The sequence below is a fragment of the Echeneis naucrates genome, chromosome 19 (assembly GCF_900963305.1).
Source record: "Echeneis naucrates chromosome 19, fEcheNa1.1, whole genome shotgun sequence".
Taxonomy (NCBI): domain Eukaryota; kingdom Metazoa; phylum Chordata; class Actinopteri; order Carangiformes; family Echeneidae; genus Echeneis; species Echeneis naucrates.
In genome coordinates, this window is record NC_042529.1 from 13647987 (window position 1) to 13660110 (window position 12124).

Genomic DNA, 12124 nt, shown 5'->3' on the forward strand with positions numbered 1-12124 from the left:
GGATTGTATCAAGGTCTCCGTAAGCATCGTTGTGATTTCAGATTTGTTGCTTACACAGACACTTGAGCATTGAAATGGCAGCAAACAGCTTTGATTCCTCTACTGTTTCTCCCTCTGGTGTGAAAGCCAACAGGCTTCGGCTTTATTGTTCACGCAGGTAAAGTGTTTTCATCCTCACCTCCTGCTGCTACCAGGGAATATCTTTTGTGCCTTACATGGATTATTTTGATTTCAGTCAAATCACTGCAGATTTCTTTCTTTCTCTTTTTTTTTTTTTTTACCATGTTCTAGTCACAGTCACATCCCTTGTGCCAAGAATAGAGACTAAAATCCGGCCACCCCACTTGGATCCCCAGCATCATCCTTCCTGCCAACAGCTAAGTCAGCTAGCCAGCTTTTTGGAGTTACATTAGAGCCGGCTGTGGAGATTTCATGTAAACAAATGCAAGTTATCTCATTTAATTGCTACATTTGTGGGCATGATGATGTCACCAGATGTCGGTGGACATGAGCAAGATGGCAGGATGGCAGTCGCACTGCTTGCGTGTGCGTCCATTTGCACAGAGCACAGTACCTGTAATCTTGCTTACAAATGTCTTAACTGGAGAAACAAGATTTTTGCACGTACACTTTCTGAGCATGGTGCATTTTACTTTTATACTTACAGTTCTTGGCTTGTTTCTTTGAAACAGGAAGATTTGTCAATTTCAGCAAAAAGAAAAAAGGAAAAAAATCAAGTGGTACTTAAAAGAAATATATATTGTGATGCAAACACTACAATTCTGAGCTATTCAACAATATGAGTGGGTGTTGAAGAGGGATGTCAGGAGATCAGGATGAAACAGAACGCTCCCCTGTACGGACCAGTCCACTGCAGCTGAGGATGGATGGAGGATAGATGAGTCACACCCATCTAGAAATGGAGGAATGTAGGAATGTATTTTTGCTACAAGCCACTCTTTCCCCTTCCTCCTCTCGATGCCTGAGTCAGTCACTGCTGCTTCCTCAACCCATCCATAACGTACCGTGTTGTAATGGAGTGTCAGTGTCTCCCTATCCAGTGGCACATTTCCAAAAATCATCACTTCCATAGCATTTTAGTGAGTAGGTGACCACAGCACTAGAACTCATATCTGGTTCTGTCTGTGCAATACAACTGTCTTCCTGTAAACTGAGATTTAGTCAATAAAATGATTCTTGTTGAAGTTTTGTTAGTGTAACTTTTTTGTGAATGAAAAAACCGAAGATGGAGGCGGATTTGGCCATCAGGATATTTAGTGTGAACACCTGCAGGATCACAGAAGCTACATGTATAATTAATAGTTAGATAGATAGAGTACTGCAGGCCTGTTAAAGACAAAGACTGAAGTCATTATAAAGAATACAAAATAAAAATGCTATCTTATAAACAATCTTTTTGAATAAAATCGAATGTTGCAGTTTTTTTTTTCAACATTTAAGGACAGAGCAACAAATTATGTGTCTGACCAATGAGAAAAAGTGACAGTGAAAAACTGAGCACAAGCTGCTAAGACAAGGCCAACGTTTCCCTGAGACAGTTTGTGGGTCTTTTAAACTGTAAGAGTTCCCACAATAAAGACGTGTGTCAAGCAGGATATTTTGTGATGCTGATGTTTCTGTCTGATTTGTATCAAGATGTTGGCACCAGAGAACTGCAGGTTCATCTCAGGATACACCAACTCACTGAAACAATATCCTATTCCTACTGTAGCTGTACAGGGACTCCTGCTTCAGGTCATTTACGGGGTTGCTATGGCAACGCGCACAGTCACCTGATGGACATTTATCTATTTCTGTTTGGTCTTGTCCCACATGAACACAGCAGTGGGTTTACTGGTGCTCCATCTCCAAATGATGACAGCAGAGATGCCGAGCCTTTAAAAGACACAAAACAGCGAGCATGGGATTCTACAGAGCTGAAGAGCTGAGGCTTCGGACAATCAGTGCAGAACGTGCTGACATGTCACGGTGGGAACAGCACAAAAATTGATCCCAGCTAGCTGCTGTCCAGGTTACATAACATTTTTTAGCCACTATACTTCCACACCTGCCCAGAGAAGCTGTCGACAGCCATATGTTCAGTGTTCCAGGCGTGAAAGCAGCATGTGAGTTACACTGTATTTGGGACAGAAAAGAAACGTGCAGTCCAAGAAGAGGTTTGTTTTGCTTTCTAGTTTCATGTTCTTTATATTCCAATTTGGCGTCTGTTCTACAGTATTTTATGAGCTGATCTAAAATATGTTTCAGTCGCAAAACAAACACAGAAGCACAACATTGAACAAAATATTTATTTTTTGACAATTACAATGACCTCTGAGACGCCAAGAGGTGAGCGAGACGGTACAAAAAGTTGTCATAAAATAAAAAAAAAAAACAAAAAAAAACAAAAACAAAGTGACACGAGTTGATAGTTTATAGCCCCATGTTAAACTTGAAATACCACAGCTCAGAGAGACACGCTGAAGAGGCGTTGGAATGTGATGGGTAGTGTGTACCAGGACAGAGGAGAGGACACATCCTGCTACAGTTGTCATTATGGAGTCAACACACAAAACAAGAAAGAGACAAAAGATTAGAAAATAAAATTTAACTCCTCTCTGAGATTCTGAGATTCAGCCCTGAGATTAACACACGGACAAAATATTATAGATTACTAGACTCCAAACGTGTTTTTGAAACAAAACTGCTGCTGTTTTTGATTCAGATGCGGCCTCTCTGTTAAACCTGCTCAATAAAAAAAAAAAAAAAAGATTTTTTTCCTGGAACCAAATACAGAACAAATATTTGACAATGGCACAAAGGAAGAGAGGGTCTGGGATGAGGAGAAGTTGGAGTTCCTTCTGCAGCTGCTGGTGAGAAACTGAGCAGACACCTCGTCCTGTCTGGGTGGTCCGCTCAAACTGACCCCTTCAGACAGCACAACGCTGCCTCAAGTGGCTGTAATGAGAACACACCAGCACTCATCCCATGGACTTCTCTCTAAATCATCAGGCAGGTGATCAGCCAAAGCCCCCCCCCCCCCCCCCACACCCACACCTATGAACAGGTGCTAATACACTGGGAGCTCATCTCAGCACACAAGTGCCAGAGAGCAGGAACCGGCTGTGAATAACTGCAGCAGAGAGGTGAATGCAAGCTGCCTTCAGTCTCCAGAGGAAGGTGATGTACATCCACTGATTTGTCTTTGCACCACAAGATCGTGGGAAGAGAATAAAACGGGATCAACCTCCTGAACATCAGATAAGGCTCTTCAGACAGGTTCTGGTAGAAATGCAGCATTAGGCCCGAGTAAGGACACAAAGTCCCACTAAAACAGATCAGAATCATCAGTACGAACATGAACACTGCTGCTGATGTAAACCAAAGTTTCTCATTGAGTGTTAAATCAACATAGGCAATTTTAAACCTTAGTGACGCTGATGGAGCTGAGCCGACACTGAGCTCAGACTGAGAATGCCAGCCTCAACACTGCTCCTGACAAAAACAATCCTGCTTTCATTTCCTTTCCAAAGAGTGATGAAGCTACCGACTACCATGATGGCCGTGCAGACAAAACACAACACAGGCACATTCAGACGCACATTCTGTCATCAGGAAGTCAGATGGGCCAATGAAGCTTGGAGTCACGAGAGTGCCTGAAGCAGGTGGGTGAGTCAGCCGGAGAAGGCAATACTGCAGTGGGAGCAGAGGACTGGACGTGTTCTGTGACACTCCAAAGTGCTTCTCACAAAAACCTCCCGACATGGGGGGGAATACATTCAAACACACACTGTCCAGTTCCCTCAGTAACAACAGGGCCCGCGTGACCTGCCTCATGAATCAGCGTCTGATACATAGAGGCGTGGACAGTGTCTAATTGAGTACCTTGACCTTTATTGACCATCCCGCCTTCTTCCTGTCCTAGCGTCTCCTCGACTGGCCTGATAGTTCAACATCCAACTGCTTTAACAATAACTTAAAAAACACACAATCAAATCTCTTGCTAAAGAACCCAGTAAGAAATTTCAGGAATAAATAAACCAAATATAATCAAATACTTAGAAATCTTTAAAAAATTAAATATCTTTGATTATTATTCATATTTAATCCAGAAAAAATCCTTATAAATAACTACACACAACAAATTCCGCATGTTCCTTGAAGTGACGGGAGAGGAGGTCTCTCCTCAGACCGGACTGACAGAGGGAGGGGTGGTGAACAGTGCAGCTGAAGGGCAGAGGGTGAAGTTAAGGTTTGTGGGTGTTAGCTGTCAGTCAGAAGAACCCTGGTCCACTGTCGCCATGGTTACCAGCAAAAGAGGAAGAAGAGCCCCTGCAGGACGATGCAGGTGAGTGTCTGAGGAGAGCAAAGTGATGATTCATCAAAACAAATAACTGGGATGTTGACACACCTTAAAGTCTGTTTTTTTTTTGGGCTTCCGTGATAAGACTGATGCTCCTGAACATGAACCAGAGACATGAAGTCAGAGCAGCAATGACTCACCTCATGAGGGCTCTGCTAACCGTCAGCTGTCATCCCATCTGATCCCTGGGGGGGTTTTGAATGTCTTGTTCTGAGGATTAGCATTGAACGATTAATATTTAGTCAACACCTTTCAGTCAGCAGCATCAGAAACAAAACTCTCTGTAATGTGGGAAAGGTTCAGTTGCTGCACCTTCAAAACCTTGTGTCATTGTGTAGTGTTAGCTCTTTGTGGTGATCGTGTTTCACTCAGTCTTGTGCCAGAAGTTTATTTGCACGTTCAGACTGTGACACCGCTGCATAAGAGAAACATCAATCAAGGTGCCGTTTTTTCTGCTCACCTTGTGCTTCTTACACTTCATGGAGAAGTTGTCTTCAATGAGAACGCAGTCTGCTGGAGAAAACATAGCAGGAGGTGAAGACGCCACAATGACTCATCCAAAGGTTCAAGTGAACACAGACTCACACACACACACATGCGGATACACACATATGATTAGGTCCTTGAGCTCTGATTTTTCACATCATGTTTAAAGAGCAGCAGCTGATGTTCTCGGCTGGCTGTTTAAAGGCCCAGGTAATGTCTCTGAAAGCATCTGTGCTGGAAATGCTCTCTGTTCCAGTGTGAGGTGACAGGCAGTGAGCGTAGCCATACCTGACTCCAGAGCACATCTGTAGTGGTACTTGTTGGGACAACCTTTAAAGAAACAGCCCAGTGTTGCACCAGGATCATGGCATGCTGAGCACACCTGAAAGACAGCAGAGACCAGGTTAAATGAAGATCAGCAAGCAGAGAGAACCACATCAAGCTGATCAGAGCTCAGATCAGGAAGAAAACTGGTTAGAGATTAAGCAATGGAACACAGCAGGTTAAAGCGTAAAGACAGTATCTAACACTACATGCCCTGAATTCACTTCCTGATCTCTGCAGAGAATTGTCTCACACTGGTTACTGATTTTCAAGAGGTTTGTTTTGTTTTCAGAAATTTGATTTATCACTAATATCGGGTTGGAAAGCTGAACCTGCTGTGTCAGAAGTCTCTACTCGCTTGACTTCTCACTGCCTTTAACCCTCTCTCAGTCACTGTGTCACATGACTATGACCGGAGCTTCATACACCGCACTTAGGTCTCTTGCATGATCTTGTTTTTAATTCAAGTTTATATCAATTTCATGATCTCTTGGGCCACAGAGCTTCCTGTCATGTCATACGGTGCTGCCATACATGTTCAGTGGGGGTGAGGTCATGTGACTGTGGAGGGAAGTCCATCATCATGGCTTTAATCCAACTGTTCCAGTTTTTACAAAGTCCATGTGCTGCCCTCATACACTTTTTACTCCCAGTCAGGGGATCAGGGGGATACTGTCAGGTCACTACATCTCCCATGATTCACCTGGACAAATGCAGCAGATCATACACCTGCAGTTCCTCTACAGAGCACTAGAGTCGAGCTCCAACAGTGAGTCAGTCCTTTTCAATTATGTTCAGAAAGCAGGCCCAACTGGCTAAAATCTGATTTCTTCCCTCTGTTGACTCAGATCTGATTGTTTAATCACAGGGTGCAAAGCACAAATTATATGCAATTGGGCTTTTTCAATGCCCATTTGGGCCACTTTTATATTTGGTTCTAAATTGGACACAGATCAGACTTTTTGAAATGTGACAACAGTCTGAAAAGCAATGTGACCTGTATCAGAATTCAATGTTACTTTACAACATCAATTATCATATTTTTACACAGGCGGGAAACAACAACAAATAAACAAAGTGAAACCTAACACATCTCGCCTGGTGCAGATTTCTCCACCAATGATTTCAGCGAGCCCACAGTAGGACAACATCACCAGCATGCACAACACCTCAGAGGAAAACGCTACTTCAAAGTACGAGACCCAGCTCTGTTGCATCCCTCCACTAACTTTGCTGCTAATTATTTAGCCACCTTTGTGTGACTAAAGATAACTCAAAAAATCCACGACTGTCACAAACAGGGACACAATTAATACATTATAGCAGCTACATTTTCATTTGATATTGTATAACAACAGATTCTTATTACGGGCTTAAAGAGTAGTTTTACCGTCTCCTGGGCCACCTTGACTGCTTCCTCCAGTCCATAGACTTTTCCCTTCACCAGGAACACGCCTGCGGACCAGATACCACAGTCTTCGTGGAGCCAGTACTCACAGGGCTCTAGAGGCAGCACTGGGGGGCTGTACCAGTCTTCCACCTCTGCAGAATTGGCATCTGAGCGAGCCCGCTTGGCTGCAGGGCTGCCAGAATTGTCACCAGTCCACCGGTGGCCCTCCAGGAGGCCCTTCTGCTTGAGCTGAGCTCCCTGCCGGAGGGACCAAAGGGTGCGTGGACTGGTGCACTTCCTCCTCCCTCCTCTGATGCTGCAGGACGAGGAGTCTGAATCACTGTAATCGTCCTCTTTGAGGCTTGATATGCTGGCTGGTGTTTTGGTGCTTGGCTGGTACCCCTCAGGGTAGTAAGGACCGTGGAGGTCCCCCAAGTCCATAGCATTGGCGGACTGCCCACACAGGCAGCAGACGAGTGAGCGCTGGTGCTGGCTGTGCATGGACACCCGGCCCAGCTGGAGACACGAGGTGCTGGGCACAACTGCTGACACAAAGCCACTGGAGTGAGCCTGCTGCTGCTGGCCCTTCTTGTGTTGCGTCCTTACCTCCTCAGGGTAATTGATCACAGTACATAGTGACGGCAAGGACTGCTGCCGCTGCACACGGATGAAGGGAGAGAAACTGTCCAACCTCAGGTCCCTTTTCTCCTCTTTGTAGTTGATGTACTTTAGCTTGATCTCCGGCTCCTTGGGGGAGAACATGGAGGAAGACTGGCCGCCTTTATGTTTCTTCCGCTTCCTCTTGGGAGTGTGACCTGCCTTTGTCTTGGCAGTGGGAGATTTTGTACTACCTTTAGTCTTTCCTTTGGCTTTCCCTGGACTTTTCTTTGGAGATTTTGATGACTCTGGTGAGGGAACTCGTGCCACATGAATTTCCTCTGAGGGTTTAGGGTGAATCAGGAGCTCTGACACCTTCTTTGAATTCTGGTGCAGAACAGCCTGGGGACTAGACTGTGACAGAGACCTTTTTGACTTTGCAGGGGGACTCTGTGGTGAGTGCACAGGGTGGGAAACATACATTGACTCTTTCTTTGACTTCTTGTGCACAGTAAACTGAGGACTTTTTGGATGTGTGTTGCTGTGTAACTTGTTAGCGTGACTGAGGATTTCAGAATCAGAGGTAGAGCCTATGGAGTTGTCAGTGTTAATGATATTAGTTCCTGCTTTTTGTTTGACTGTCTTGGCAGAGAGAGTTCCCACTCTGCTCCTCCTCCCCACTGACAGTGCACTGTTCCTTTTGGGCCTGGCTGTGTTGGAACCACTAGTTTTTGATTGGGAAGCACAGGCTTTCTTATTGGTGCGCATACATCCAGACACTTTGTATTTGCTTGAGTTTATGTTCATGACTATGGCCTCTAACCGCGTCCCTCTGCTGGAACGCACTGGCAGTTTTTTCTCTTTTAAATTCCTCCTTAGTGCCTTTGTGCTCCCGTTCATGTGGGGAGTGACAGTCTTGGATTTGTCCTCTGAAACGTCAGACACACAAACATCATCTTTGAAGTCTATCAAAGGCTCTATCACCGCCTTCTTACTCTCATCTTTTGAATCCAACTCTGTTGTACTATTGCTGATGCCAGAGCCTGGCTGAATTCCCCCCTCTGTGCTCAAGTCATCGATTGTAGATTCTTCAGTCTCTAGATACAAGTTGTCACCGCTGGGTGAGCTGGAGGTCTGAGGCAGGGTGAAAACTTCCTCCACATCGTCCAGTGAGGTAGCAGAGGGGGAGACGGGGTCCTCCAGTGGACTGATGAACTCCCTCCTCAGTGAACACAGGTCTCTAGCACCCTTGCTGTCCAAGGTGACCACTGGGTCCTGTTTTTTAGACATGACAAAGACCACCTCAGAGCCTCCCCCCTTATCATTCTCTACATTGCTGGGGGTGAGAGTCTCTGTGGAGGAGTCAACACATTCTCCTGAGCTTGTAGGGCTATGATCTTGACCGTTCTCCAGACCCTTGCTGCTTTTCCTTGGAAGGCTGCATTCATCTTTTTCTTCAACTTGTTTGTCTGTGTCCTCATCACTAGAAATCACTCCACCATTAACCAGACAAACCTCCTGTGTCGGACATAGTCCTCCATCATTCTCTGGTCCCACCTGAGACTGCAAAACATCTGTCTGAGAAGCGAGGTCCCCTGGGCTCTCAACCTGCTCCAAGTAATGCTGGTTTAGTGAGTAGTCTGTCTCCCCAAGCCCTTTCTCCGAGTCACATGAAGGGCGGAGGGAAAACTTGCTCATTGTTGGCATACCACACAGAGCTGAGTGTTGAGACATGGTGTCTTGAGTGGGAAAGACATGAGACCTGCTCACATAGGACAAGGTGACTGTTGTGTGGGCAAAGGCATTGTCTGGTTGAATGTGATCCCCTGATTGGAACGAGATGTCTGAGGAGCCAGCATCTGAGTAGGCTATTCCAGGCGTGCCAGTCCCAGAGTTTGGGTACCAGCCCGGGCTCTTCACCATCTGCAGGGACGTGGCGTTTAGGACGCATTCCTCACCTTTCCTCGTCAGGTCGATCACAGTGGGGAGGCTGGTGGTGGAGAGGTCTTGAGGCTGTAGATCATCTAAGCTCCCAGCTGCCTGCTCCATAACAACTGCAACAAACAGAGATTCAGCCATCATCACCAACGATACACTCAGTCAGCACAAAGGTCGCAGTTGAACTAGTTCTGCCCACTACAATACGCAATTCATGCACTTTGTTGTCCAGCCTTTCTTATTAAAAAAAAAAGTTAAAACATAAGTCGCAACGCTCAAAATAATAAAAGTGACACGTGACATGATTTCCATTACCGTTGCAGGTCAAACGTTAGTTGACAATTTTAAGTTTGCTATTCTTTCTTTGTTAATGGTTAATATCACTGACTGTAAATGGGATCGGGCTGTCAGGTTCAGTATATAATATCTTTTCAAAACCAGCGGCTGAATCTTTACTCACTTACGTTGACAGGTCAGGGTTGCTAACGACATTTAGCTTAGCTTATCTTATTTTAGCTACAGCTAGCGTTAGCTAGCTAGGCCCAGCTCAGCGCCGGTAACGTCCCTCAGTGACGAACTTGGTTATATATAAGGGAGTTTTGAGATTTTCTCAATAATGATGAGAAAGTAGAAATCTCTTAACATAGTTCTACAGCTCCCATTGTTAGGGATAAACCCCTCTTTAATTCGGCGAAGTCTACACTTTTATTAAGTCCCTTTTCTCAATAAAATGATAACTTTAATAACGCTGGTCCGCACTGTCCGCTTCTGCCCGCTGCGGCTCTCAGTAACTTTGCAAGCCGAACAGCGAGAGCCAACATTAACGTTTGAAGTCCCGTTTTAAATTCAGTTTCTTTTTATTAACGTATTACACAAACTCCGAATTGGAGACTGAACGGTAACAACCCAGAGAAGTACACAATGTTATCAACTACATGCAGTAATTCCACAATAGGATGGGTGACATTAGACTGCGGGGTACTTTTCATGGAGTTTGGCGACACGTTCTGTCCTTATAGGAGAACGGAGCCCATCGGGGCAAGGCCCGGCTGCATGGAACAAAGACGGAGCGGAGTCACCGAGCTGCTGCCGAGCTAAACTTACCGGGGCGGGGAAGATATACACGTTGGTAAATGTCCCCGTTAAGACTGCGTCCCGCCCTGCATTTCCCTGCATCAACAGGCCGTCTACACTAACATTTCCCGGTAACAGAACAGGGAGAGAAAGACCCAAAATTAAAGATCCACACACTTTCCAGGAACACACTACTCTATGTCAAGTTGTTTAGAGTAAAATATCAAACTTCCGGATATCCCCTTCACAATAAAGCAATTAGCGCTCATTGCAGTAATTGTCACTGTTTGGGGAAAAAAAGCAAAGCAAACACAAATAGAATTGAACGTCTAAGCACATTTAAAAACTCACAATATTAAATGCTTAATGTGTTTATCTCGCAGTCCAGACGTGAATCGTCCGGACATGATCCAGATGTTGCATGTCAATCAGCCGGACAGCCGACACGGGCGGGTGTGCTGTCTGTGGGCGCTCCGGAATGACGTCATCGCCAGCGCTCTGCAGGGCGCTGTCTCACTCCGGGTGACTTGACGGACTGGACGGAGAAACAGTTGTGTCTCAGCTGTGGCGTAGCAAAGCATTATGGGAGGCAGAGAGGAAGGACCTGTACCTGGTCCAGAGTAAGCACTGACCCGCAGAGGATCTGGGATTTAATTTTCTTCTGTCCGTAAAGATAAATAAATAAATACAGACAACAAACCAGATTAACAAATGTTAGTCAGAGAGATGGGGACAGATTAAAGCAGTGAGACTCAGGATGTCCCCAATTATAGGGTCAAAGTCCAAAAACAGTGGATTCAATATAATTTTAATGCATCTCCGCAGCATCCTCATGAGACAATGGTCACTTCTGTGGAGAGCAGGGAAAAGCACGTGGGCCTTGAGTGAAACCAACTGAAAAAGCTGCATTTCCTGTTTTCTTCTGTTTAAAATTGTTTGTATTTAAATAAAAACTTGGCAGTAGAAGAAAGATCCCAAACCACTGAGAGCTTCATGAACAAGTTAATTAACTTTAAAATCTTATCTAATCAAGAAAGATAATGAGAGCCTTGAGTTCTCAGTATCTGCAATCATGCGCTTTCTCTTCCAACTCCGTTGGAAGTCCAATAGCTCAAATCTGGAGTAAATAGCCACAGTGCCATCATCCCTTCTACTGGAAACAAATCATTAATCCATTTTAACCCTCTTTAATAAACACAACTTTCTCTCTGGAGTTTGCATGTTCTATCTCCTCAACCTAACCCCAGCTTCTTCCTTCAGCTCCCTTTAAGTTAACGGGTGACTTTAAATCGGTCTGAAAGAGAGTATGGATGGTTGTATGTCCCTTTATGCTGGCTCTGTGATAGACTGGGGACCCATCCAGGGTGGACCCTGCCCTTGGTCAGTGTCAGCTGGGATTGGCTCCAGTCCCTGAGAACCTGACAGATAAGCAGCATTGATAATGGATGGATAAATGATCAACAGTTGTTTGCTAGATAATGACTCACTCTTATCCTGTGTATTTCCTGCAGTCTGTGCTCCCTCACCTGGTTAGTGTTAAACACACCTATGCATGTAGGGAGAGGAAGTGTGTCAGTGAGCATTTTACGACATTGTACTTTTAAGATTGGAGTTCTATGCTCCTGCATCACATGACAAACATCTAGTGTAACCTAGCTGACCTTAATGAAGAGGTTAATCGTCCAAAATAAATGTATTCATATATTCGGTAATGTTTACAATTTGGAGACTGAAAGAATTTCATCTAAAATTTCTCCCAAAACATTGGATACAAGGTTGAAGTGGCAGGTTGCCCCAGGCCAAACAGCATGCTGTACTTTTCTCTACCAGGCCTCCTTGAAGAGATTTCAGATCTGTGATTTTTTTTAACTTAAATAACTACATGAACAAATAAATAAGACATTGGCATTTTATCATTTAATCAGTGACAAAAAGTATGAAAAATATGTAGC

The 12124-nt window shown here is 44.7% G+C and overlaps 1 protein-coding gene across 2 annotated transcripts; it reads right to left on the reverse strand.

Annotated features, from left to right (window-relative positions):
• Positions 1 to 3069: 3069 nt before the first annotated feature.
• LOC115060554 (transcription factor 20) lies at positions 3070 to 10367 on the reverse strand. Of its 2 annotated transcripts, none has more exons than XM_029528509.1 (6): positions 10203 to 10367; positions 6564 to 9214; positions 5138 to 5231; positions 4824 to 4873; positions 4504 to 4573; positions 3070 to 4356 (listed from the first exon to the last, which is right to left on the reverse strand). In XM_029528509.1, the coding sequence occupies exons 2-5, from the start codon at positions 9207 to 9209 to the stop codon at positions 4526 to 4528; spliced, it is 2838 nt and encodes a 945-aa protein (XP_029384369.1). In that variant the 5' UTR covers positions 9210 to 9214; positions 10203 to 10367; the 3' UTR covers positions 3070 to 4356; positions 4504 to 4525. The 2 variants fall into 2 exon arrangements, with proteins under 2 accessions (XP_029384369.1, XP_029384368.1); XM_029528508.1 differs by having other exon boundaries at positions 4824 to 4876.
• Between the last annotated feature and the right edge of the window lie 1757 nt (positions 10368 to 12124).

What these genes read in the sequence shown, in the direction of transcription:
- LOC115060554 (XM_029528508.1), bottom strand. Translation starts at nt 9,209, where the DNA reads ATGGAGCAGGCAGCTGGGAGCTTAGATGATCTACAGCCTCAAGACCTC. An exon ending in CAGATGTGCTCTGGAGTCAG is followed by an intron (nt 4,877 to 5,137) that starts GTATGGCTACGC and finishes TGTTTTCTCCAG; the next exon opens with CAGACTGCGTTCTCATTGAA. An exon ending in TGAAGTGTAAGAAGCACAAG is followed by an intron (nt 4,574 to 4,823) that starts GTGAGCAGAAAA and finishes GCTAATCCTCAG; the next exon opens with AACAAGACATTCAAAACCCC.